This window comes from Camarhynchus parvulus, chromosome 15 (genome assembly GCF_901933205.1).
Source record: "Camarhynchus parvulus chromosome 15, STF_HiC, whole genome shotgun sequence".
NCBI classification, from domain to species: domain Eukaryota; kingdom Metazoa; phylum Chordata; class Aves; order Passeriformes; family Thraupidae; genus Camarhynchus; species Camarhynchus parvulus.
The window spans coordinates 2537090-2564638 of NC_044585.1; the positions used below are offsets into that span (position 1 = coordinate 2537090).

Consider the following 27549-nt stretch of genomic DNA (forward strand, 5'->3'; position numbering starts at 1 on the left):
CTGCCGCGGCCGCCACCCTCGGGGCCAGCGCGGGGCGCGCCCGGGCCACCACCGCCGTGTAGTGCTCCTGCGCCGGACTACATTTCCCAGCGAGCCTCACACTGAGCAGGCAGATCCCGCGAGAGTTGGCGGGGCTCGCTCCGGGACTCCATTTCCCGCGATCCCTCGCGCGGCGGAAGCGGCGGCGCGGCAGTTCCGCGGCGGAGGCGCAGGGCAGCGGCGGAGGCGGCGGGACGCGCGCCCGGTGGCCGCCATGGACGTGACCGGGCCCGAGACTGACTGGCGCAGCACCAACTTCCGCCAGAAGCTCGTCAGCCAGATGTGAGTGAGAGCCGCGGGCTCGGTGATGCGTAGGCCGCGCTCGGCCCTCAGCTGCTGCCGCCCGCGGGGCCGGGTCCCGGTTCCGCCCGTGTCTCGCCCGTGCCCGCTGCTCTGCGGGGCTTTCCGGGCCTGCCCCGGCTGCCTGGGTTCGTGCCCGCTCCCCGGTGTTTCCTGTCCCAAGCCTGGCCCTCTCCTGAGGGGCCTCGTTGCCAGGATTTGCCCAGGGCCTGTGCGGGGTAACCGGGGCCGGTCTGTGACTTGATTTTCCCCATCCTCCTTCTCTTCCACTTTCCCCTTCCCCAGCAATACCGATTTCCTACCCCGCCTGCCACCGTCCGGTGTAGGGCTGTGATTTTGCCAGTTGAGAAATTTGGCATATTCAGCCCTATGGAAATCCCTGTTATGGGCTTGTGTCGGACGTGTGGGGGCAAATATGAAATAAAAATGCTGGTGGTTTAATGTGAAGTTCAACTTGTTGCCTTTTCAGTTTTCCTTGGTGCTCTGCAGGCTTTATCTGTATTTAAATGTTCTTCTACCCCATGCAAGGTGATGAGCACAGAAGTGCAAGCACAGTTCATTCTTTCTGAAGTAATGCTGGAGTGCTGATTCATATGTTTTGGAAAGCTTGATATTCCCTTGTTGATTTTAGCAATCAACACCTAAAACTGGGCTGGTTTTTTGTGACATAAGAGTAGTGTGAGTGTTTGTGGGTTTCCTACAGTTAGGGTGCTGTTCCAGAATTAAACTGTGGCAGTATTCATTGGAGGAGTGGGATGGTGTTTGTCTGTCAGAACCAGACAGACTTCCTTGGTGCTCACAGCGGATGTTTCACTTTCTAAACTTTCTGTAAAGTCATTCATCTTGTTAGATTCATCCCTTACTTCCTCTCTGTTCTGCTGCTTTGTCGAAACAAGCAAACAGAAGTGCCCTGAATGCTGTGCTTTGAGGAAATAAACGTGAGTAAGCACATGCAAACCCAACACAATCAAACTTGGATTTGTGTTTGCCCTGCCAACTGCAATGTGGTTTCTCTAAGCAGCAAACAGTGCTCAAAAATGTTTCAGTGGAAGTGCACAACAGGGGATTAAAAAATTACTGCTACTGACCAAAAACTCTCTAAGTTTAATACCAAATGAAGGGATGACAGTAATCCTAAACATTTAATACATGCCCTCTGTTTATTCTCTTTTACCCAAGTGCACAGATGTCCCTGTATGATTCATGTGCTTTTTATTAGATGTAGTGACAGCCTTTTTTTGTCACTTCCAGTTTTACAGGGTGGATCAGATATTTGCATTCATGGCCTTGTTTAAAAAGCAAGCAAAACTGTTACTGGGATCACTGGGATGAGTTGTTACAGTGACTGCAGCAGACTTTTTAAAGCAGATATTGTGTGTTAGATATCCAAAACAGCCTGGCCTGCCTCTGTGGGGCCCTTGGGATAAGAAGAATGAGAAATAAAATCAATGCACTTGCTAAAAACTGGAGCTCTCTATGCAACAAATTCCTGTTTCTTCCCAGCAGCTCCCAGCTTTGTCATTAGAGGCTGATGTAGGAGGTGGAAGAGGGAGGTAATTAAACATCTGGTGAATCACCTGAAAGTTTTTATGATCTGTGGGAAGGTTGTTCTGAGCAGTTTGGGAAATGCAGTCTTGCATGTGTGCACATCTTCCAGCTCATCCTGCCAGCAAGAGGTGACACTTGTCAAGATAAATGTTAACACTTGGTCTTGAACATTGAAAGCATGAAACAATCACATAGTTCATTTTGAATTACCTGAATAGTTTTTGAGTTTTGAGGCAGGCTCTTTAGAGCTGCTGGCTCTGGGTGTCTCCACTTGTTGCAATTCCACACGTGGGTTTTCATTCCAACACTGAATTGAAGTTTTCTGGGTTTTGGCTTTGTCTGTCAGGAGTGGTGTTGTGAGTGACCATTTCAGTGTGGGCAGTGAGTATCCTGAGGAATGTCTCAGTGCTCCAGGTGCATGATTTGGTTGTGGACATTTGGGAGAATGGTGCTTTGGATGTCCTGAGTCCAGTGCTGGGTGCTGTGGCACTGCAGGGCTGAGCAGAACTTCCATACTGGAGCACAACTGGGAAAGCCTGAGCTCCCGTGGCTGAGGCTGAGGAGCAGCTCTGGCTTCTCCCAGGGTGTTCCAGGAGTCAGCAGTGCTGTGGGAGTGTGGATAAATACTTCTGCTTGCAGGGCACCACTTTATTCTGGCCCTTACAAAGCTCCAGTACATTCTCCCTTCTAAAGGCCTTTCCTTCAAATGCCTTTAGGTGTTGGTATTGCCTGAAGGACAGGTCTGATCTGGGCTGTAAACTCAGACTCTGGTTGTCCCTGGTTCCTGCCCTGGGCTGCTTGGAGGCTGTGTGAGCAGGGAATTGTTCTCTAATGGTCCCTGGGATGGTTTGGGAGGTGCTGGCCCTGCATCTCCTTGTCCTGGTGTTCCACTGCAGCAGCTGATTCACACAGTCCTGCTGTGCTCTGCCCAGGGAGGGAGCTGGGGCGCTTCTGAAGGAAAACATGTTCTGCAAGATTTTTCTGTTAGACCAGCTAGCCTGAGTGAGAGCTTGCACATATTTGGGCTGGAAAGAAGCTTTGTCAGAGTGGAGGGGGAATTCCTGAAGCTGGTGTTGGTGCTGAATACTGCATCCTGTGAAACCACAGCTCTGAGTGTTCTGCATGAAATCAGATTTTTAGTGCACATCTGCACAATTACTAAGTGCTTACAAAGCAGATGGAGGTTGCATTGGTTGGTACCATCTCATTCCCAGAGTTTTGTACAGTTGGGAGTTCTGCAAGGAATGTGCTCTGTGCTAAAGCTATGACTCTTTTTTAGCTGACTTCCCATGTCTTTTAATGTAACTGTTTTTATGGTGATTGCAGTTAAATATGTGAACAAGGAACAAGTTGTGTGGTTTTGTTTCTTCCCAGTCTAAACCTTTATTGGAATGCTAACAGACAGCACATTTTCAGTAATGCAGATGTAGCCACAATAATACATTTTCCATGTTCTATAATGTCAGGAGGAAATGGTTCATATAAAAGCAGATCATTTCTTTTTTTCAGGTTCCTGATACCATATTGATCACTGTCTCTATCACATCCCCTAAGTGCTACTTACATGTTACTTTCTTTGCTTACCTCTGTGCAATCTTTGTCTTCTCTTTTTGTCTGCTCCATTTTCAGTGCTCTCAACATGAAAGGCATTCTCATTGTACCAGGACTGGAAAGTTGAGGAGGATTCAGGGTAGTGTGGATTTAGAGACAGCCTTCCCAAAAAAGAAAGTGTGAAAAAAAGGAGAATTGGGTACAGCTTCTTCCTCCACAGCAGAGCTCCTTTGCGAGCAGTTCATTTCAAGGCTTGTTTGCCCATGGAGGAATAGTTACTCTGCACTATGTTCAGATGCTGCTGCAGTTTAAGAAAGCTTCATACACAAACAGGATTGTTTTGGTGGCTGCCAGACCCCACAAACAGGTTCCCTTGCAATGTTCCACTGAGTTCTGTGGTAAAGGCTGCAGCAGTGCAGCTGAGGGTTTGCAGGTAAGGGTGTGAGTTGTGGCAGCCTAAGCTCCTGCATTTTAAGGCTGTAGCATCTGCTCTTCTCTTCTGAGACTGTCCAAAGTTTAATAAGATTTTCTTTTTTTTTTGTAAACCCATTTGATTTAATCTTCTTGCAATCTAAGTCTAATTTTCAAAGTTTGCTTTTGCCAAGGCATCCTGTTAGCAAATCTCTTATGTTAACCAGGTCCAAAGTCCATCACCTGTCTTGTGTCCCCCAACATTCCAGCAGTCATTGAGTTGATTCAGAAAGCTGAACCCGTTTACTTCTTGTGCAAGCACCATTCCTGCTGCATGGGAAGTCACAGAAATTCAGGGGAAATAAATCAGTAGTGGCTGAAACTTCCAGGGGTCACTGCCCTGACCTGCATTTAATGTAAGGTAGCTGCTGGTGCAAGGCAGTCACCAAGAAATAACTTTCTGATATGTTAATTATGAAGTGAAAGTATTTCCTGATCACTTGTTTGTGGAATTGAGACTGTAACTGCCAGGCTGCTTTAGGAAAGAACAGGTTTTGCAGGGAAGTTTCTGAGAATGACAGTGCCTAGGGGATTGAACAGGGCTTCTCCTGGCTCTAGTCCTTGTTTTGAGATGTCTTTCTTTGCATATTCCATAGTGGTTGCTGCTCTTTAATGTGCTGAGAATGTCCCTTCTTTTCATGTCCCCTCCCACCCTGCCCATGCTGCAGCTCTGTCCCCAACCCATGCTGCCCCTCGTTGTCCTCACTCACTGGTTAAGCCTCTGTACCTTTAAACAGCCTTTTTTTGTTTTATTCCTCCACCTTATGTTTAGAGAATTCTTTTGGAAAATCCTGATGTTGGGAAGCTCAGTCTCGTTGTTTGCCAAACATGGATTGCATTAATCCTGTCATTCAGTTTTTCTCAAATAAACAAGTGCTGGTATTTTGTCAAAATAATACATCAGGCAGTAAAATAATGATTTGTTTAGCAGTTGGTCTTGAATTTCTGCAAAGAATATTTGTGTTGCCTTTTAGAAATTAGTTGCCTTTTTTCCTCCATTATTTATTTGAAGAAACTTTATAGGGAGGCAGTTTTAAATAATATGTGGTGGTGATTTGGTTTGATTTGGGTTTTTTTTGTGGTGATATTCAAGTTTTGGTTTGTTTTTAATCTATAAAGGAGAGAGGGGTAAAAAGCTGTTTCACAGACCTTTCTAACTACAGGAAGTATTTGTAACACCCTCAATTAAAATCCAGCCTTGATTTTTTCCTTTTTTTTTTTTCAGTGATGAAGCCATGAGGAAAGCTGGTGTTGCCCATAACAAATCTAGCAAAGATATGGAGAGCCATGTGTTTATGAAGGCCAAAACAAGGGTAAAGCTCTATTTGCTTCCAGAAGTTATTGGGTGTCAAAAGAAGTTTGTAATGAATTACAGAAATAGAAAGCCAGTGCACTTAGGAATACAGATTTATGTGAAATTTTGATTTGTATGTGCTGCTGCTTTTACCTTGAGGGGAAGTGAGGAGTTCTGCATCCAACAGATGCATCAGGCTGGCCTCAGTGCCAGGAAGCTTTGCTGATGCTGCAGTGTTCATGCACATGTGGAACCACACTGTTCTTACCTGAATGTCTGTGTGTAGTGAATTACACAGAATTTCCTTTATCTGCAGTGTAGCACCATTCCAGTTTGGTGGTCAGAAAAAAATATCAATGAAAAGGCTCTGTCAAGAGTAACCCCAAGGCAAGAGCTGTGGTCTCTGTGAAAGCCTGGCTGTAATGTACAGTTCTGCACTCTTACCAAATCATCAACTTCTTCCCTGGAGCTGTGTTATGAGAAATTGGGTAGTGTTTTTGTCTCCAAACAAGTTCTGTGTTTGAAATAGAACTTTTCTTGGGGAAAATGTTACAATGCTGATGCCACAAATCTGCACCCACTGTTGGCATCCTCCTGAGGAGTTGTTTCATGGGCAGGAAGGTTTGTCTCAGCCTCTGCAACTTCCTACCAATTATGAAGTACACTAAGAAAATATTTCAGAGAATATTTGTCTTTTCACTTCTGACACTTCTGTCATGTTAGTTTTCCAAGTTATTAATTTACTTGTATTTGTAATATGAATTTAGCTTTAAAAAGAGTTACTGTAGTACAAATGTGACATAATTCAAGGAATTCAATAATTCAGTGTGCAAAGTAAGCAGGTTCTGTCCTTACAAAAATGGAATTATAGTGGATAAGAAGTGGAGAATGTATGTTGGTTTATAAGATTTGCATATTGTGGTGCTGTTAGTGTGGCTGTCAGGGAGGTTCTTTCCTGTGAATTTTGTGGTTTCTTGGTCTTCTTTTACCATCAACCACAATGACGTGTCAGTGAAAATATTCCTGGTTCATAAACAGACTGTTCTTGGAAGTGAACTGCTCTGCAAAGCCCACACACATTGTGGAGTAAAACCCAGTATGTTGAGGAAGAATACTGAAGAACCACAAAGTAATGGTTATTCTGTTTTCATTTCTTATGCTGAAATACTCATTTTTCACCTTTAGGAGGAGTATCTTTCTCTTGTGGCCAGGCTCATTATCCATTTCCGAGATATTCGTAAGTAATTTTTTACTTTTGGTTTTACTTTCTTCTCAGTTGTGGTTTCTCATTGAATCGTTATAAGAGAAAAGTAAATTTTAGGGCTTCTGTGTGTGATTTTGCATGTGATTCTTAAAAAGTTGCTTTAAAAATCTTCCTGTAGTATGCATGCCTAATTTATAAATCCTATTTCTTTTACACATCATCTATAATTGAAAAGTATTTGAGAAATTATTTAAACTTGCTACTTTTCCTCCTTCCTAATTTTTTCTGTATCTTTGCTTTCCTTCCATTTTTTATATAGCATTCTGATTACCAAATTGGTTTAGGTTAATGTATTTTATTAGAGCTACAGTAGATAGTGGGTTTTTAAAATTTATTTTAAAAATTATGTAGAAAGTATATCCAGAAGGTCAATGTGACAATATTAACAAAGATGATTCATCATTTTTTCTTTGCAGACAATAAGAAATCTCAAGCCTCAGTCAGTGGTAAGAGTTCCCTTTTTGTTGTTGTTTTCTTCCTTCCCATACTCTCAATTTCTAAATAGAACAGCTTAGACATCAGGCCTGTGGTTACTAAGAATAAAGCACCTGTGTATTGCCTCGCTGGGATATTAATGTATTAAATGCTGCTGGAGTAAAGGAAGGGGAGCAGGACAGGGTTGGGGTTGTTCAGTGCTGGGGGTGAGAGGCTTGGCCAGTGCTTTGGATGTAACACTGCAGGCTTGTTTGTGCCCCTGTGTGCACTTCTGTTAGCTCACAGCAGTAAGGGTCAGGAAAGCACCAGAGTGATAAATAATCTTGCTGAGCAGCCCAGGTTCCTGCCTGTTGGCTGCTGTGGCTCCTCAGGTGTTGCACCAGAGGTAGAAATATTTGTGGTGCCATTTGGTGAGCTTAGATCTGATCCTGGCTTCTGCCTGTGTGCTCATTCTCACTGCAGTGGATGTTAGGGACATCGTGTGGTGCTGTGCTTTTATCCCTCTGTAGGGCAAATGTGCAGTCTGGGGTTGATGAACATGCAGTCTGGCCTGCTGGAAATGATTTTATAAGTATTCTTAAGAAAGAGGTGGTGTGTGTTCTGTACCCAGTTCATATTGCTTCTGCACCCCGTGTTGTGTTTTGGCCTCTTGAATTGTCCTTCTCTCTTTAACTTCACTTTTCTGTGTGCCCAGGATTCAGATGATGCAAACTGTCTTGAAAGGCACTGAATTTATTCCATGCATAATAACAGTGATGTTAGAGGGAGAACTGTATAGCAAAGTCCATCCTCTGAGCATTGCTTCTTTGACTTGAGGAGGAAGATCCACAGTGGGACTCTCTTGGTTTTTGAAATTAAAAGCTTTATATCCTTATGGAGTTTTGTTGGCAGCTTGGTTTGACTTGTGTATCAAGTTGGAGATGGCTAATAAGTTCTTTTCTCTGAGGTATTTAAAATCTGTGTGGAACTTTACCACACTGGAGCAGTGTGGTGAAGTTAAAATCATCTCTCTGTCTTTACAGAGAGGCAGAGATGTGCCAGAAGCCTCACAGGCAGGGCAGTGAATCTCAGTTTGTCAGGATATTGGGTCTAGTCATGGTCTGAAGTTGTCAGATCAGAGAGTGGATGATGGAGAGCAGGGGATTGTGGAAAATTGCATGGCTGGCTGCATATCAGTGTGTTTCCTTTGCAGATCCAATGAATGCCCTGCAGAATCTAACTGGGGGTCCTGCAGCAGGGGCACCTGGCATGGGCATGGCTTCCCGAGCTCAGGGGGCACCAATGAGTGGCATGACAGGCCTTGGTCCAATGGCACAGCAGATGAGTCTCCCAGGGCAGCAGCAGCCTCCTGGCACCTCAGCAATGGCCCCTCATGGCATGCCTGGTGTCTCCACAGCTACTCAGCAGAGTAAGTGTTCACTGTGCTTCAGCCACTGCAGTTGTTGGATCAGCTTTGCAGTAATAAGGCTTTTCCCCAGGGAAAAGGTGCTGAGGAGATGTCATACTAAATGTCATACTAGATGTCATACTTCTGGCTAAATCAGCCAAGTGAACTCAGAAATAATTGATTTCAGATACTGCTACCTAATTGCATAAATGTCTTAGTATAGCCAATACAGCATAGTTGTTGTATGAGCAAATTCTTTCATCATGTCAGCTTCAGAACATTGTTTTCTTTCATCATGTCAGCTTCAGAACAATGTTTTTTTCAGAACATTGTTTTTGCCTGTGCAAACATGTACCCATGTTTTCCATGGTAAGATGCTTCCTGCTCATGACCTCAGTGCACATTTCTTCCTGCATATTTTTACTCTTTACTTACTATCAATGGAGGGAGAGTGAATTACAAGTTGGTAGTACAAAGTGTAATTAATCCTGCTGTAAATCCGTTTGAGGAAGAAAAGTGTATACTGCTAAGGAAGGACATTAACAAATCTCACATTATTTGGGTATCATATTTTAAGTACTGCCTATCTTCTCTTCAGCCCAGCTTCAGCTTCAGCAGATAGCCCAGCAGCAGCAGCAGCAGCAGCAGTTCCAGCAGCAGCAGGTGGCCCTGCAGCAGCAGCAGTTCCAGGCCCAGCAGTCAGCCATGCAGCAGCAGTTCCAGGTGCAGCAGCAGCAGGCAGCGGCGGCTGCGGTGGCGCAGCAGCAACAGCAGCAGCAGCAGCAGTTGCAGGCTGTGCAGCAGCAGCAGCAGCACATGCTGAAACTGCAGATGCAGCAGCAGCAAAACCAACAGCAGGTGATGACAAACAGCTCTGATGGCAAATGTGGTGATGGGTTTGCTGGTTTGAGAGGGAACCAATAGGAGATCCCAAGTCAGAGCTACAATTTAATGGGGAAATGAAAATAAAATGCAATAGTACAAAACCACTGACAGAGTCAGAAATGACCTGACACCCTTTTGTTCAGGGTGGTGGCACAGCCCCATCCCATGGGGGCTCAGCCCTCCTGCAGTGCCAGCTGTGCTGCTGCTGGAGCAGGGATCCTGCACAACGGGGGAGTTTTCCTCTGCAGCTCCAGGGCTGCTGCAGATGGGCCTGGGCTCCCTCTGGCAATGCAGGGCAGCAGAAAGCTGCTCCTCTGGCAATGCAGTGGGCAAAGGCTGCTGTGCTGCTCCAGGCTCAGATTGGATCCAGGTAGGAATGCTTGGCTCCTCCCCTGGGCGCAGCATCTCCCCATGGGATGCTGGAATTGGATCAGCCCTGCAGGGACACTCAGTGGCCATGGACAGAAGATATCCCCCTGGAAAGAGGGTGGGTCATGGAAGAGATAAAGAGCACTGCCCTACCTGGTTTTAACAGATGGTAATAGAATACAAACATTTGGTTACATCTTGCATTGTAACCTAAGACAATCAGTTACTTGTCAGGTGAGGTTTGGCTTGTGTAGCAGTATCAGCTCTGCCTGTTAGTAACACATTTCCACTTCAGGGTAGGGCTTCAGGTTAGATTGGCAAGTTAATTGACAGCAGTATGTTACATACTAGAGGAAAGGGTTTACCGATGTTTTGTTGCTTTCTTTTGTCATAGAAATAGGGAATTAAAATCTTTGTCTCTTTTTTTTATAATTGTCAGGATAGTCTTTCATTCTGACCGAGAGTGGGAAAGTGCAGCACTTAAATTACTCTAGCAATAGTGGCTATTCTGTCACTGTGTGAATGATGTGTTGCCACTTTAAAAAATATGTGTATATATACACATGTATATATATACATGTATATATCAATCATCCTTAAGTAAAAAAGCAGAGGAGGAAACTTCAGCACTCATATTCTTGTGCAGGTTTTGGTAAGGGGTGATTGCATTTGAAAAACTGTATCTGAGCCCATTTGTACAGGAGAAGCTGATGGACTTCACCTTTGCTTTTAAAAGTTACAGGAAAGCTTGTCATGTGGAAATATGGAAATACAGGCTATTTAACCATTGAGGGTTGAGATACACAAGGGATGAGTGGATAAAAAGGTTAGGCTTTTCTTTGGGCTTAAAACATCAATCTGATGTATTAGGATTCTGTTTACTTTGGTTTATGCTATAAAAGTAAGTCTGCTGTTGCATTGCTGGAAGCTTTAACATGCTGGCTTTTCCTGCTTTTCAGATGCAGCAGCAACAGCAGCAGCAGCAGCTGCAGAGGATTGCTCAAATGCAGCAGCTGCAGGCAGCACAGGTCATGCAGGCACAGCAGCAGCAGCAACAGCAGCAGCAGCTACCACAACAACAGATACAGCAGCAGCCACCTCAGCAAGTCATGCAACAGCAGATGCAACAGATGCAGCAGCAACAACAGCAGCAACAGCAGCAGCAGCAACAGCAGCAACAACAACAGGTTGCTCAGGCACAGCAGTCTCAGCTTCCACCACAGTCCCAGCCTCAGCCCCAGCCCATGGTGTCTCAGCCTCAGGCAATCTCAGGACAAATCCCCGGGCAGGTTATGCCTGTCACTCTCACACCACAGCAGTTAAAAGCCATGCAGGTAAGGGCTAGACCAGCTGATTGTTGATTTGTTATGTCCATCTAAAGAAATAAAACATATATCTGACTTTTGCTAATAATGAAGTAGGAAAACCATAACTTGTTTTGAGTACAGGGCGTTTAAAGGTTTGTATCTGGGCCTACCAGTAGAGAACAGTTTTATACCTAAGAGTAAGAGTTATGGAAATCTGTGAAAACCGTTCATGCAGCTGATATTTAAAAAATAATTTCTTGTCTCACTCTGGAATGGACAAGTGAAAAAACAAAAAAGAAACATACTCTGGTTAAAGAAAAATGACCTCCATGCAGTTTGCTTTTCCAGAACATGAGCAAGTACTTTGGAGTGTTCTAGACTGCAGCCAGTGTTTGCTCTCTGCCATGCTGGCTTTGGTTCTGCTGCCATGTTGGGAGATTTGGTCACAGTTCAATGTGCTGGTTGTTCCTGCCTTGAAGAGAAGGTGGGAAAGACAGTAGTTCTGCTCTGTTGAATCTTGCTGGGTCATCCTCTTAATGGTGCAGCTTTTTGAAGTGTTAGAGTCATTTTTATCTGGGCTGCATAGGTTACTGGTGAGCCACAGCTCAGACCTGTTTTTCTTTGGGCCTCACTGGGGAGGAATGGAGTGTCAGCCACACTTCAGAAATGGATGAGTTGATGTCTCAACTTTGTGCTCCTGCCAGCTGAGCTAGGAGTAGTTAAATGTCATCATTGTCACAGTGACAAATGTAATGAATTTATAAACATTTGCAATGCTGGTCATTGGTAGGCTTGCCAAAAATTTAAGTGCCTATTATTTTTATTTATAAGACCTGATAGTAGAAGTCAGAAGTGCAAGAAGTTGTTGAACTGGATGTGCAGTCTGTGGGAAAACTATTCTAAATGTTTTAAACATGGAAACTTCTTTTCAGAAAAAAAAATCAAAACCTTTGGTTGGTGAGGCTGGTGTTGTCTCCATACCCCTTTTAATGAGCATAGCCAATGCAGTTGAAACAGAAGTGTCATTCCCTGCTCAGGTATGTATGTTTACTTTGGGTTTTGTTCTCATCCCCCAGGTAAGAGCCCAGCTGGTGCAGCAGCAGCAGCAGCAGCAGGCAGCAGCAGCAGCAGTGCAGGCAGCTCAGGCCCAAGCTGCTCAGATGGGAGCCTCAGGGCAGGTAAGGGCCCAGGGCCACAGCTCCCAGCCTGTGCCAGGTGCATGCTAGAGATGAGCATGGAGTGGGGTTCCTGGTGGTTCCTGGTGAGGGGTCTGACATTGCTCATCCCCTCTGTGAAGGGGATGTGGTTCTTCTCTGCTGTTTCTCCTTTGCCTGGAGTCAGAGGCAGGATTTCATTGCCCACCTCTCTGTGCATGCTCTCTGTCCCCAGTAGGTTCGAGTGTTGCCTGTACTGACACAGGAATGCACATGAGTAAGGTGGTCTCCTGTGGGCACACTACAAGTCTGACTGTTGGTACCTGGAGTGTATCACCTCTTCTTTCATTAGACTCTCCTAGGTGACTGCTTTGTTGTGTAAACTGATTTCTGTACTGTGAATCTTTGCCTGCTATCTTTAATCACATGTGATTTACCTTCCATCTTCATGTATTGACTAGAAAAAAATAGTATAGATGATGAAATCTCTCTGCACTCCCCTTTTAGTCCTTTCATCTTTCATTTTCTTCTGAGTGAGATGGGCAGTAGATCTAGATGCTCTTGTTCTGGATGTGAATTGTGAAGAACAAATGGTGTGTGCCACAAGTGCAGAGTTACATGAAAAAAGGAAAAGTGCTGGGTGAAAGCTTGTTGTCTAACATGGTTTTTCTATCCTGCAATACACCTGCAGCCCCAGTGGTTGTTTCTTGATGTGTGTCTGGTATGAAGGAGACATGGGGAAAAAATGGGGAATGGCTTGAGCTGAACCTCTTATCCCATTTTCCACAAGAATATGGAAGTCTTTTGTGGCTTACCTGTGTAGTGTTTCATATTGAGGCATTTTACAGACAAGGGTAAGTACAAATATCACCACTCTGTAGATGAAGAGAGAGGCAGACAGATGAAATGAGGCTGGCTAGGACTAATGGCAGAATTCTTTTTGTATACCCAGCCATTCCATGTTTTTCAAGCACCATTTTCCATTCAGTGCACAAGTCATTTTATAGATTCAGTAAGAAGTTTTTTATGTGGACTGTGATTCTCCAGTGAACATCTCCCAGGCTTGTATCAGGGACAGTGTCTTGTCCCATGGTAACTCTCAGCTGGCCACATCCTTGTTGGTGTGGCCAAGTTCTGTTTCTGAGTTGCTCCTTTGGCTTGTGTCAGTGCAACACAGGATGTAAAAGCTGGGCAGTGGTAAGTACAGTTGGGACAGTGCTGGCAGCAATGCAGAATTCTCTTCCTACAGCTGAAATGTGAATTAAAACTTGTTTGTTTCTTAAACAATTTCCAGGTGGGAGCTGCAGGGACTTAGGTTGACTGGAAGGAGACACTGGCTTGTTTTTCTTGTTACTAACTTTAGTGGTGCTCTTTTCAGCTCTGAACAGATGGATTGTGTTTATGTAGAGTCAACTGAATTTTTGCCCCTTTAGTGACTTCTTGTGCCAGTGGCTTAACAGCACAGTGCATTTGAAAAGCTTTGGGTGATGACATGGTTGACAGCCAGTTTTGTATTGCAGCTTTATCCAGTCCTGTGTGGGGATTGCTCTTTATCTAGCACATGTGGAGTTTGGAATATTCCACACACAGGCTTTACTCCACTGATGTTCATGCCAGTGCAAGATGAGTCTGCTAAAATTCACCTACCACTATGAAGTCCAGTGACTAAATGGGTTTCTTGTACTTGTCTAAATATTTTCTGTATGTAATAGGTTTAAGATTGTGGCTGTATATAATATTACAATGCAGCTTCAGTGTTGAGAGTGTGTAAGGATTTCCTTTATTTTATAAGAAGTCTCTTTTTAAGGCTAGATTTTTGATTTCTATTTAGTACATTTTTCAGTAGCATCAGCATTCTGAATAAATCTGCCTTGATTTCTTTATTTGGTTCAGGGAAGCTTTTTTTAGAAACAAACCCTATCCTAATCTTTGCTTGTTACATTTAAACTTAGTCTTTAATGGCTTTCAAACTGGGAATTTTGCTTGCTATGGCTGCATTTTTCCTTTTCCATAAAGTTTCTGTAAATCCTTTTTACACAAAAGTAAAAGCAGTCCCAGGTTTAAATGTGGATTCATGTGAGAAATTCTTCTCTGAAGTTAAAAAGACCCCACACAGGTCAGTGTTACCCTGCTCCAGTGCTTGTGAGCCCAGGGGAGCTCACAGCAGTGATGTCCTGGCAACATGAGATCTACACAAAATACTTACAGCACCAAGGAAAAATATCTGTAATCAGCTGCAGTTAAGTATGAGTAAAGTTCAAGTTAAATATGAGTAGAACTTTACTCATATTTAACTTGAACTTAAGTTAAATATGAGTAAGGTTAAGTCACTGTTGTGGTGCAATTCCTTCAGGTGCTCAGAATGCAGAGTGGCTGATGCTGACTGAAAATCTGAGCTGCCTTTGCTGCAGGGGCACTGTAATACATGTGCTCACCAGAAGCTGTGTATTTATGGGCTGCTGAATGTTTGGATGTTAAATAAAAGAAAGTTGCAGGTTCTGGATTCTATTTGTTCTATTCCAATTAATTTTTATCACATAATGGGGTTTGTAGCTTACTCTGGAGGGAGATCCTCTTCTTGCTCTCTGATTTATCTCAATTTACAGGGTCTGGAATTTTACCTCTTAAGAAACAATTTCACTTGTGGAGGATGATATGTGTTCAGTTAAAATCTTTCTCAAAAGTACTTAAATATTTCTGGTTGTGGTCTTATTTTATGAGAAGAGTAACTCCTTTATGGACATATTGCTTTGGACCCCCCTTTCCTGACTCCTTTATCAAAGGGTCATGGGATTTGTAAATATAAATGAGCTGAAGAATGGGGGAAAATAGATTGCTTTTGTTAAGAGAGAGGAATTGGTGTCATTTTATATATATATTTCCTTTCCAGAGCACACATTTAAAAAAAAAATACAAAAAACTCTAACCCAAAACTGTAAGCTTGTGCACTCATTTGACCAACCACAATACTACAAACAGCTGAAAACCTTTGAATTGGAGTTTGTCATGCTGGTGCTCAGTGATTTGCCAGACACTTATCCTGTGAATATTCTAATTTCCTTTGCCTCAGTGGAAGTAGTGTAAATCTTCACTTTTTGGTGGTGTGGCTTCAGAAACACGGCCAAGATGGGACATGTGGGTCACCATAACATGCCTGGGATTGCACAGCTCCAGAGATCTGTGTGCATTCACCAGGGTCTGAGATGGGGTGATTGTGCCTGAAAGGATATTCCCCTCCCACCCCAGCAATTCCCCCTTTTTTTTTTGGTTTTGTTAGGGTTATGTTGCTTCACCAGCTCTCATGTTGACACTGTAGCTCTTCACTGCCCTCCCTGGCATCCCCCTGTGCTCTGTGGCACTGCTGGGTTGTTGTGTTTGCTCTGCAGCTGCTGCATGCTGTGTGTGCACGTGTGCATGTGTGTGTGTGGCTGAGGCACCCCCTTTGTTCCCCTTCTGAAATCCTGTCTCTGACCATCCCTCTTTGCCTGGATGGAAAGGGACTGCATTGCTCTGATGTTGTGAACTAACAGCTGTGCTGAATTTGACACTATTTTCTTTATCAGTTATTGCTTTCTTTTTTCAGTCTTGCTATGTTGTATTTAATTTTATTTATTTTTAACAATTGTAAGCACATGCATTCTTTGACTCTCTAGAGATGTGTTGCTGGCTGCTTCAGTCCATTTACATAAACACCCAGCAGGAGTGCCCCAAACCCTTTACAGGAATGAGACTGCATTATCTCTTAGGTCAGTTAGGATTGTGTAGGTTCCTTGGTAACATGTAAACCAGAAAAAAAAGGTAGCCCAGAGAACTTTACTGTGGATCTTTGAAGTCCCAAACAGAAGCTCTTCTACTGATAAGTGAATCTGCCAAAGCTACCTGAATACTACCTCAAATATATGCTGTATTTGTTGTAAATTCTCAGTATGTGGGGTAATATCAAGTAGCAGAGAGCTATACAGATACAAAAAATTAAATCTCTGCGACTCATGCAGGCTGAAAGGTACTTTTAGACACTGCAGAGCAGCATAGTCCTAATCCTATTTTAAAATAAAAATTTATTCTATTACTAACCTTTATCATTTACCCTAAATTATTGTACTTTAGGGTGTGCTGATTCTATACAGCTGGAGAATCAAAAAGCTTGAGGAAGATCATGGACTCAGAAAAATTTAGCACACCTTAGTGGTAGAAGAATATGTATATGTCAAAATGATGGTAATTAAAAAAATATACTTGACTTATTGTATGGGTTACAAAAGGAATGAAATAGATTTTTCAAAGCTGGAAGTCCTTTTAATTATCTCTGGCATTGTTATACTGGCATAGGTTGGGCTGGTGTGAAATTTGCTCACTGTGGGGCAGTGCCCTGGCAGCTGCTGCTGAACCGTCTGACAAAATGTCCTGTGACAGAGGGGACATGGCCAGCACTGCTGGACCCTTGGAGCCCACAGTGGGGAAAGCACATCAGAAACCTGTGACATTATAGAGCTTCTTAGGTGGAGAGTTCCTGACAGCAGAGAGCTTATTTCCAAAGATTGGAGAACTTCAAGATGTTTAAAAACTCAGAAAAGGCCCTTCATGGAAATGACAGGATACTCAACCCCTGACCCATGAATCAGGCTGTACATGGGCTCTGTCAGGACACCAGGAGCTGATGAGGTGCTCTCTGAAGATGGAGAGGAGGAGTACAAAAAGGAGTTGCATTTCCAGGCCAGCAGGTCAGGTTAACCTTTAGAGAACAGCTCACTAACCTTCCCTCCATGCTCCCCCTCCCCAGTTCCCCGAGGCTGCATGTGCTTCTCATCCTGCCAGTGCACTGCATTTCTTGTTTTGCGATTACTTTTGTCTGTTGTCCCTCTGTCCTCAAAGATGATCACCGCACCCCTGGCCCGAGGCGGGATGCAAATCAGACCACGGTTCCCGCCTGCCCCCGCGGTGCCGGCTCCACCTCCAAGCTCCGTGCCCTTGGGCGGACAGCCAATGCCACAGGTATTTACTGGGTCACAGCCATCGTGTGAGCCTCGGGCACAGCTGCCCTGCCCGGCTGCTGCCTCTAGGCAAGGGGAATGTGCACTTGTGCATCAAACTATGAACTTGCTGCTGGTACTCAGCGTGTCGGTGTGGTTTTTTATGGATCCTTTTTTATTTGAAGTACTAGGTTTTCTTGGGATATCAAATGAAGTGTTTTTAAAGTGGGGTAGATCTTTATTTTAACATTTAAAACTTTGCGTGTCGGGACCCAGGACGTTCCTCTGGCTGCCCTGGGTGGTTTGAGACCCTGGCAGGGGGCTCAGGGACCTTGGCACAGAGTCAGAAACACCTGTGCCTTCGATTTTAGCCCATGGAAACAATTACCAACTTTGTGTGAAGATCTACAAGCCACAAGAGTTTGAGTAGAATGATTGTTAATTTGTCACATGGTGAAAAATTAAAATTTTGGGGTTTTTAGCATGGGGGTTCAATAGGCAAGATGGAGGAATCTGGGTGTGTCCTGTCCTTCTTCTTCTTCTCCTTCTTCTTGTCCTCCATCTTCTGCTGGGATGGTGACACTTCTGGATTGGTTTAGAGTAGAGACAGACTGTCTAACATAGATGATAGGTATTGGGAAATTATTGTAAATAAAGTACACGTAGTTCTTAGTATAAAAAGCTAACACCACCCCAAGGGTGATCAGTGTGCCACAACCCAACCTGCTGGACAGATCTCAGCAGGTCAGAGAGAGAATGGAACAGATAAGAGAAAATAAATAACCTTGAAAGCCAGAGCTGAGGAATCTCAACTTCTTCGGTCATGGGGCTGGGAAAAGAGACTTTCTAACGCCTCAGGGGTCATTTCAACCACAGAAACCCAAGATTTGCTGTGTTGTGAATTGATTCAAGACTCAAATTATGGTCCACACTCCATGAGTGTGCATTTCTGGGTGCTGCAGGTCAGCAGTGCAGTGTCCCTGGCTGGGTTGTGCCCAGGACCTTGCTTGGCCTATGTTCATGCTCTGTACAGATGCTTCTTGTGGTATTAAACCTGGCTCGTTCCAGTTTGAGCAGCTTTGGCATGGTGTCAGGGACCCAGAAAGATTTGAGCTGTTCTTTCTTTCATGGCTGTGTAGGAGAAACTGCCAGGAGGATTCCACTTGCACCTGCATCAGAGAAGATGCTGTGTAGGCAGGCTGGCAGCTCCCATGCAGCTGCTGCTGCTGGGAAATGCACCAGGTCAGAGCACTTCATTTCTTCTCAGGAGTTTGCAAAGGCAGTGACAGTGACCAGAAAGATTCTGCAGTCCCAGGCAAACACATCTGTTTGCATTTCTGGTTGAAGATGGATGCTCATTTCAGTCCAGGACAGTGTGGATTTGTTAATTGACACAAACCCCAGCCATAGCTGTGGAGTCAGAGGGGAATTTCTGCTTTGGTCATTGTAGCAGTTAATATTGACTGAGATAATCATCTCCCATTTGAAATATCCACAATATTTGAGGCTTTCTCGTGGATATTTTAGTTTTGCTTCTATTTAATACTTGACTGATAGCAAAAGGCTTCTAGTTACAATATTATATCTAGTTACAAGTTATATCTAGTTACAAGACTTCCACCCACAATATTTGAGGCTTTCTCATGGATATCTAAGTATTAGTTTTGCTTCTGTTGAATACTTGAGTGATAGCAAAAGGCTTCTAGTTCAGGCATTCAGTGATGGGGTGATCTTTGGGCACTGCCACTGTCACTGAGCAGCTTTGCCTCCTGACACCAGTGAGCTGCTCAGCAGAAGTGCTCCCAGTAGCATGGCAGGGAGTGGGAAGGTGATGTAGAAGCTGAACAGCTGGTCAAAGCAGAAAAAGAAGAGAAATGTTTCATGAGCAGTGATTGTAGTGAAAATGGCTCTGAAGCAGGTGCTGGGGTGAGTGAGTGAGTCATGGTTACTGGTGGCTGAAACAGGTTTTGAAGCCTGACCTGCATATACCTGACAGCTCTGGATGAATCTGCATGAATCTCTAGTATTGTCTGCCAAAACATTTTGTTCAGGTTCTAGGTAGATTAGAAATTAGAAGTGTTGTCTTTTACATCTCTTAATCTTATAAAATGCTAAACTGCTGCTGTCTGCTGGGTAGAACTCCCTGGTCATCAGAGCCCTTGCAGCTGTTGACAGCAGGAGTGAAGGGCAGTAGCAGATATGTGCTTATTAATCACTCATTTAAGAGCATCAAAATCCATTTAGATGTGGTATCAAAATCCATTTAGATGTGGTGATAGGTAGTTCAGGGTGTATTTTCTCTTTAGAAAAGAATCTTGGTGTTGCACTGAAGGATGCTTTTCAGCAGAAGGACCAGATATGAAGTCAGTACCTTGTGGCTATTTATTTTTATGCCATATGACAGAACAGTCTGGCCTTTTTTATCACAGTACTCATTAGATTCTCCAGTGGGTTTATTTGTTTGGTTGGGGTTTTTTGCTTCTTACAGTCTTTTCAAACAATACAAAAAATTACTGATATGAGGTTTTATTCCACAATCACCTGGTGTTTTGATTTTCAACATTTGAGTCAGAACTGAGAGCCCTTCCCAGCCTTATCTCCTGAGTGCTGTTTTGTGCCTGAGACTCAGCAAACTGGAGATGGAGCTCACAGCTGGGTTTATCTTCCAGGACAGTGTGCTCTGAGCACCAAGCTTTGGTTTAGTGGATGTAAATGCAAACTTTCATCATGCAAGCCTAAGTACCTTATGGGCAAGACTTCAGAAAATGAGAGTGTGTGTCATGATCAGGTCACTGTAGAGGCACAGAGCAGATTCATGCTCATGGGCTGTAGTAGCTGTCCATGGACATGATTTTATGTGCAGAAATTCACATCCCTCAGTGAAAAAAGATGTACTTGGGTTTCCTTGTGTCTGCTGAAGATGCAGGGTGTACAAATGAGCAGTAACCATGGCCTTACTCTGGAGCTGAATGAATTCAATGGACTTAAAACACTGGAGGAGGTTTTTTTTTGTCTTTTGGGTTCATAGCTATTTTTGTAGTGTGTTTGTTTGTTTTTCTTTATTTTTTAAGCCTTCTTTTTACTCAGAGTCAGCTGCAAAGAGCATTCCCTAGGAGTTGAAATTTCATTAAATGGTTACAATCTTAATCTTTATCCTAAAAACAATGTAGAAACCTAAATCTGAATAATCTTTAAACCTGTTCTGAAATGATGTAGCAAATGAACTGCTGTCAAAGAAAACCAAGTCAGTAAGTTCAGAACTGCACACTTCTGAATGCATGTTTTTGAAAATGTCACAATTTTGGTTACTGTTAGGCATTGGCCTTACTGTTCTGAAATGAAGGTGGCAGAGAGCAAACCTGGAAAGGAGGAAATCTGTTTGCCTGTGCAAGTATTTGGATGAGGAGGAGTAGTGCAAAAATTTCAATTCATCCAGTGCTTATGTGCACAGTAAATGCTGCATATCCTTTTCTTCACTTTTCTGCAGCATTTGTAAATTAATGTAAATAATATCCTTGGTGCTGAATTACACATAGCAACTTAAATCTGGCAGAAAACCTAATGAGATATTTCTCCTTCCTTCCTTCCCAAAACACAAGGATTTAAGTGTTCAGAATTCCTTTTTGTAACCAACTTGGGACACTTAACAGGGGCCTGATTTTCAGGAAGAGATGAACCACTCCAAGTGGTGTTAGTCTGACTTGATGAGAAATGGGTGCAGTATCCACATGGGTAAGTTCTAAATCACTTGCTGTCTGATAGCACATTAAATAGACTTGTGAAGGATCAGGGAATGCTCTTTGCAGTGTCCATCCTTCTTTCCACACATGCAGGAGGCAAACTGTGCCTTTCAACCTCAGAAAGGCTTTTCCAGCTGTTGAGGAGAGATGTGCTGGTAAAGAATCCACCTCCTTTGGAAAACAGAAGCCCAGGCTCTGTGGTTGTTGATTATGGAGAAAAGGAAGATATTTAATTTCAGCCTCACTTGTTCCATGTATTAACTTTGTGTGAGAGGTTGCAGAGGTACTGGGGTGATTGAAGATTGAAAAAAAATCACAGTATGTCAGGCTGCAGTTGGTTTTGAACTATTCTGTAATGGGTGATAAACTGGTATCTTCACAAGGAGTAGCTTTGCACTAAGCTGGGGATTGTTTGTGCCTTTTTGGGGGGGAATTTGACCTTTTGCATGGCTGCAGTGTGAGGTACCAAGCACAGCAGTTCCTGTTGCACTCAGTGTGTCCATGCAGCAGACAATGCAGTATTTTTCAGTGTGCTAAATATCATGTCCTCTGCATACAGCTGGGTTATTAGATGGATATTTAACGAGAGAGTGAAGGGCAACACCAATTTGCAGTGCCTGTGATGTGCCTGAGACTTGTGGATTTACTGGAACCTTCCCTTAAAAATGGTTTAGACTGAGGGAAGGAGTTGTTAATTCAAAGATGTTCATCAGTGATTTACAGAATGGACACATGGGTTAATGAGCCACAGTCTATGGCCTCTGCAGGCTAATTCCATTTATCTTTGTATGTCCTTATTTATAGCCTCAAGTCTAAGAACTCTCTGCATGTTCCTTACACAAATGTGATCACTCAGTATCTGCATTACTGTCCCATGCCTCTGCCATTGCACAGGTTTTCTTGTTTGGTTTTAAGTGATTAAGGGGAAAAATGTGAATTAGAACAAATGTGAGCAGTTGCTCAAATTTTAGTGTTCATCTGGCTCTGGCACTGTAGAGTGTACAGAATAAACTTGGTTGTTTGGTGCTGTTCTGGAATGCTCTTACTTGCCTTTTTGTCCTTTAGGCACACCTCATCATTCCCCAAAGGTCAGAAAGGTACTTCTTTTTTTTCACCCAGCTGTTCAGTTTGGAGTTTCTATCTCTACCCAGATTTTCAGAACTCAATATTTAAGATGCTGGTGATTTGGCTTACCTAATTTTTTTTCTTCCTAAAGAAAACCAGTTGGGAAGCTGCAGCTGAGTCTGACAGACCTTTGAAGACTGTAATTAAAATGTCTAAATAAGGAGGGGTTTTTGACTCTTAATTATCAAATGGGAAATGTCTTTTCTTCCTGCTCTTCTTTAGTTCTAATAAAGTACAGGTTTTTCACATTGCATTTCTGACATTTTAATTGCAACATGATGGTTTGGGCAGTGAAAAATAATTATTATGCTGTTAATTCAAGTTATGTGCAGCTTTAATGGTCATTTCTACTGAAGCTGATAAGATTTACTGCCCTGAGAGCTTCAAGAGTGATCCAGGTGGGAGTGTCCTTGTGGGGGAGAAAGGAAACTAATGCTTTCATTTCTTGTAGGCCTGAGGAACACTTCTCTCCACAGGTCAAGCCTTTTAGTTAGGTTCCCCTGCTCTGCTCCCCTTTGTTGTTATTGATGGTGTCTTTTCCCACCCTGCAGGTCAGCCAGAGCAACATCACCATGATGTCATCCCCATCTCCTGTGCAGCAGGCTCAGACTCCCCAGTCCATGCCTCCACCACCACAGCCCCAGCCTTCCCCTCAGCCAGGCCAGCCAACTTCTCAGCCAAACTCAAATGTCAGGTGAGCCCCACTGCAACTTCTGAGCACTTCTGGTAATGCCACAGGTGGAGGTTTTCAGAAACATTCAATAACCTTACTCTGCTTCCACTGAAGAGGATGAATGTTAATGCCAGCTCCACTGGGAGCACAGGTGAGACTGTGCTGAGTCCCCTCTGAAAAGTCACATTTCACATAAAGAATCTGTGTATGAAATCTCACCAGGGCAGAACTATAGACTGCCATAATGATGCTTACTAAAATCTTATCTGCTTACAGGCTGAGGGTCCTTCCTTATCAGGTTCTGGCAGGGTTTTTTTTAATTATTTTTATTTTTAATATTAATATTATTTGTTTTTATTTTTTATTATTTTATGTTTATTTTCCAGCTCTGGCCCTGCTCCATCACCCAGCAGTTTTCTCCCCAGTCCCTCTCCACAGCCATCACAGAGCCCAGCAGCTGCACGAACTCCTCAGAACTTCAGTGTCCCATCCCCAGGTCCTCTCAACACTCCAGGTAAATGATCTGAGAGCTGTGCTGCACACCAGGGGTTGGGCTGTGTTTTGGGAACTGTGATCATTCCTGTTCTTTCTGGCACAGTGTGAACTTCCAAGAGCTCTAGGTAGCAGCTGGCATTGCAGGTAGTGAACAGGTCACCCACACCACATAACACAACTGCTTGGATTCCCAAATCAAAATCAACTGAAACCTCTTTTCTCATCACTGAACTATCTAATGGGTTTTTCTTACTTCCCCAGTCTTTGAAAAGAAGAATGATAATGTAATGGAGCAAGTTTATAGAGGCATAATGATTCCTTAGTTCCAGCAGGAGGGAACCCTTAGTGGCACTGTGCAGGTGTAAAGGACATAACCACTTCATCCCAGGCAGCAGTTAATGCCAGGCAGGAGGCTGCTTTGCTCCAGAACACCTTCCCAGGTGTACTCTGGCACTTGGCACTTCCCTCCCAGCCAGAATAAGCAGTTTGTCACCTCTGTTCATAGTATCACAGACTGGCTCCTTCTCCTACCACTGTTGTGTGCTTTGCAGATAGGAGAGGACCCACTTAACAAAAACTGCTGTGAATTCATTTTGTTTATTTTGTGTTTAAAGCATTAGAGTGAAGGCAAAATAAAGACCTAGAAAATGGGTATGTGGAACTTTGGAACTTTGCACGAAAGCATGTATTAAGTGGGAATTGCTGTTCTGCCCATAGAACATGTTATTTCCATACAAAAACTAGAGGGTTGGGCAAGCACTTAAACTATGGAGGGCATCCAGTTGTGGAGTTGGATATTTGACATGAGCTACCCTTTGAGAGTGCCACATTTCAGATCAAGATTAATTAAGAATAATGCTCTGCAGTATCTTTTATCATCCTGTGACATGCAGTCTTCCTTTTTGCCAGGAAATCCAAATTCTGTCATGAGTCCAGCCAGTTCTGGTCAGTCAGAGGAGCAACAGTACCTGGAAAAACTCAAACAACTTTCAAAATACATTGAGCCACTCCGGAGGATGATCAATAAAATAGATAAAAATGAAGGTGAGGTTTCCTGAATTTGGCCATGCATTTACCTGTGACAGCTCTCTTATCTGCTGGAAGAAGCAATACTTTGTCTTTTGTGGAGACTTCTTTTCCAGGGATTAAAAATGTCAGAGCTGTTCTTTCTTGCTTCTAACTAAAGACTTTAGTGTGAGGAATGGGCAAAACTCTTATCCTTAAATTCTCATCAGTTTTTTTTTACTTCTGATGGTTTTGAAACATGTAGAGTTCATGCTTTGGATATCCTTAGGATTAGATGAAAGATCTTTAATCCTCACTACTTTCTTTAGTATTGGCTCATGTTTTCATTTTGACTGTATCTCTGTCTGCAAGAATGGAAGCTTTTCTTGTAGTCAGTGTTTGTTTCTCACACTGTTTCAGACAGGAAGAAGGACCTGAGTAAAATGAAGAGTCTCTTGGATATCCTGACAGACCCTTCTAAGCGGTAACTTTTCCTGTCTCTGGGGCTGTCTCCAGCTGAGGTGCCTGTTTGGTGGTGTTTTGGTGGCTAATGTGGATGAAATTTCTCCCACAGGTGCCCCCTGAAGACGCTGCAGAAATGTGAAATTGCTCTGGAGAAGCTGAAAAATGATATGGCTGTGGTATGTAATGCTTTGTGCCAGCAGAGATAAGCAACTCATTCCAAAAGGTCTTAAGACTTGACAGGATCATTTTTACCGTTTTTATTACTCATGGTGTTAAAACTTCAAGTGAGGTTGGACAAAATAAGAAAAAAGTGGGCAAGCATTTACTTCATGTAAGTCACCTGTGTGTATCTTTTAACTGAATTTCAATTTTTTGTGCTTTGTGCCAAGACTTGAATTTGGACTGTGGCTAATTTCAGGACAGCCTTCCTAAACTAAAACTGAGGGGTTTTTTTTGGTTTTTTTTGCTTTACTTCCTCTCTTAATGTTACTATGTACAGTTTTGAGAATCATTTGCATGGGAAGTTTACTGCTGTAAAATTTTTCAGACTCAACAGTAAATATTTCTATTTTTGGTGATGATTAAAACTTCTGTTGTGTTTCAGCCAACTCCACCACCTCCCCCAGTGCCCCCCACCAAGCAGCAGTACCTGTGCCAGCCCCTCCTGGATGCTGTTCTGGCCAACATCCGTTCCCCAGTGTTCAACCACTCCCTGTACCGCACCTTCATGCCGGCCATGACGGCCATCCACGGGCAGCCCATCACGTACGTACCCAGCTGCTCCGAGTGTCAGGAGAAATCCCTCTGCAGGAATCATTCAAACAACAGATGGGTTTATGGATTCCTTTTTTGGAATGTTTAATGAGTCCTTTTGTGGGCTGTGTTGTTGTACACAGGGCCCCTGTTGCTTCCCCTCGGAAGCGGAAATATGAAGAGGATGAAAGACAGACCATCCCAAATGTCCTACAAGGAGAAGTTGCAAGATTAAATCCTAAATTCCTGGTGAACCTGGACCCTTCACACTGCAGTAATAATGGCACAGTTCATCTCATATGCAAGCTAGGTAAGAAGAAAGCTGATTCCTTTCCAGTCTGGTTCCTCCTTGGCGTTCACAGGCTAGAAATCAAGCTCAGTTATGCACTACAAGCCTCCTGTCTGGCAAGAAATTCTGCTCTGATGGAAGTGTGTTTGCCTTTCAGATGACAAGAATCTTCCAAATGTCCCACCACTCCAGCTCAGTGTTCCAGCAGACTATCCAGATCAGAGCCCTCTGTGGATAAAGAACCCCAGGCAGTATGGTATGACATTTGTTGGGCACGTGTATGTGCCAGTAGTGGGGAAGTGTGAACACTTCTTTTATTTTAGTGTTTTACTGTGATTTTTATAACAACCTCCTTTATCTGTTACCTCCTTTTCCTCCAGCAGCCAATCCCTTTTTGCAGTCAGTGTACAGATACATGACTTCCAAACTCTTGCAGCTGCCAGACAAGCATTCAGTCACAGCTCTCCTGAACACCTGGGCACAGAGCATCCGTCAGGCCTGTCTCTCTGCTGCATAACAGCTCCTGCAGCATGCAGCCAGGAAGGAACCCTCAACAGCTGGCCAGGATCTTCCACATGCCACTGCAAAACCACAGCATGGGGAGGTTACTTCAGAAGAAAGAAGCCTTATGTTGTTTTGTTCCTAGGTTGGCAGGTTCAGTAGACAACCTGATGTTAGACTTAGCTTTCATGCTTTCTATCTTCTGCCTCTGTGGACTTCTGCCAGCATTTTCAGATATACAAAATGTGTATATATGGTTCTCAAGACTGTATTTAGGATGAGTTTTTTATTGTCTTCTTAGAGAAGAAATTATTTGTGGACTTCCATCAGGGAGTCTGGTATAAGAGGGGGTAGGGAAAAATGTCCTAATTTGCTTCAGAATTTGCTCAGTGCCAGTATTTCTTCCACACTGTATGTTTTGTGACCTGACACTGCCCCAGAAATAAATGAGCTGCAACTCAAATGTGCTTGCAAACTTGCCAGTGGGTGCAAGAAATCTTTGTGACTATTAGCTTTGCCAGAGATGGGATAAATTACACCTTTTTAAGGCATCCCTCAAATATGTGAGATAAATCTGCGTAATTATACTTGGGGGTGGGAAGGTGAACCAAACAGAGCAAAAAAGGTTTCATTTTATAAAACCTTTTGTAGCTTATTTTAAATGCAACTTTGTATAAATGGTTTTTGGTTAGCATGGACCAGGTTTCTCACCCCAGCTGAGTAAGGTTGATGAGAAATAAGAGATCCTGATGTGCACACTGAGTTCCTCTGTACATTCACTAAATGTGTACATAAAGATGGGGGGGAACCAACAGTATAAAGGCCAAGTAACACAGATCACTCCAGCAGGTTTGTAGCTACATCTCTTATTTTCAGAGTCCTTCTGAGGCACCTGGCTTCCAGTGGGAGTTAATGCAGTGCACTGAAAGTGTTTCTATACTACATCAGTTTGTTTAAACAAAAAAGGCAAAAAACAACCTCTCAGGAGTAGAACTGATGATTAATCCATTGTGCCTTCAACAGTGATGGGCACTCAGATCAGTCAGCAGCTTGCCTTAGTGTTGGCACTTTGGATGAAAACATTTACCACAAGTAACTCTAATTTACTGCATTTTTCATACTTCCCCATGTGTCTAAGTTGCTCCTTCTTGAGTTCCTGAGGTGCAGGAGAATTGCAGATATCAGATGTTCCAATTAGATCTTGCCCCATCTCTCTGTATGGTGCAGCAAACCTTAAAGAGTAGCTGGGCTCTCTTACAGTAGTGTCAAGAGATTGCTGTGACCTCTGTAAATCCATGTGGTGTCATCAGTTTTAGGATGTTTTTAAATGTGGGTCCTTAGTAAGCACTGACTGAGGCAGCAGAATGCTGTCAGTATTTTGTACATGAGCTAATGCATTATCTGTTTGTTTCTACTGTAATAAATTTATTATTATTCCTGTGTTGGATGCTAACATTGTACTGCTCCTCCCCTGCCAGGGTACCATGGGATGAGGGTTTCTGTGTTCTGTGGGAAGTGAAAACTCACAG

At 43.4% G+C, this 27549-nt stretch overlaps 1 protein-coding gene across 1 annotated transcript; it reads left to right on the plus strand.

The window, feature by feature from the left end:
• The first annotated feature begins 158 nt into the window (after nucleotides 1-158).
• On the plus strand, nucleotides 159-27462 carry MED15 (mediator complex subunit 15). Its single transcript, XM_030959063.1, has 18 exons — nucleotides 159-321; nucleotides 5135-5222; nucleotides 6389-6440; nucleotides 6884-6913; nucleotides 8095-8310; nucleotides 8888-9147; nucleotides 10509-10877; nucleotides 11927-12028; nucleotides 16877-16996; nucleotides 22391-22533; nucleotides 22899-23026; nucleotides 23917-24051; nucleotides 24433-24496; nucleotides 24587-24653; nucleotides 25082-25242; nucleotides 25374-25540; nucleotides 25677-25775; nucleotides 25900-27462. Exons 1-18 carry the CDS (start codon nucleotides 254-256, stop codon nucleotides 26034-26036), a joined length of 2406 nt encoding a protein of 801 aa, XP_030814923.1. The 5' UTR covers nucleotides 159-253; the 3' UTR covers nucleotides 26037-27462.
• Nucleotides 27463-27549: the final 87 nt, after the last annotated feature.

What these genes read in the sequence shown, in the direction of transcription:
- MED15 (XM_030959063.1), top strand. Translation starts at nt 254, where the DNA reads ATGGACGTGACCGGGCCCGAGACTGACTGGCGCAGCACCAACTTCCGC. An exon ending in CTCCACAGCTACTCAGCAGA is followed by an intron (nt 8,311 to 8,887) that starts GTAAGTGTTCAC and finishes TCTTCTCTTCAG; the next exon opens with CCCAGCTTCAGCTTCAGCAG. An exon ending in CTGACAGACCCTTCTAAGCG is followed by an intron (nt 24,497 to 24,586) that starts GTAACTTTTCCT and finishes TTTCTCCCACAG; the next exon opens with GTGCCCCCTGAAGACGCTGC.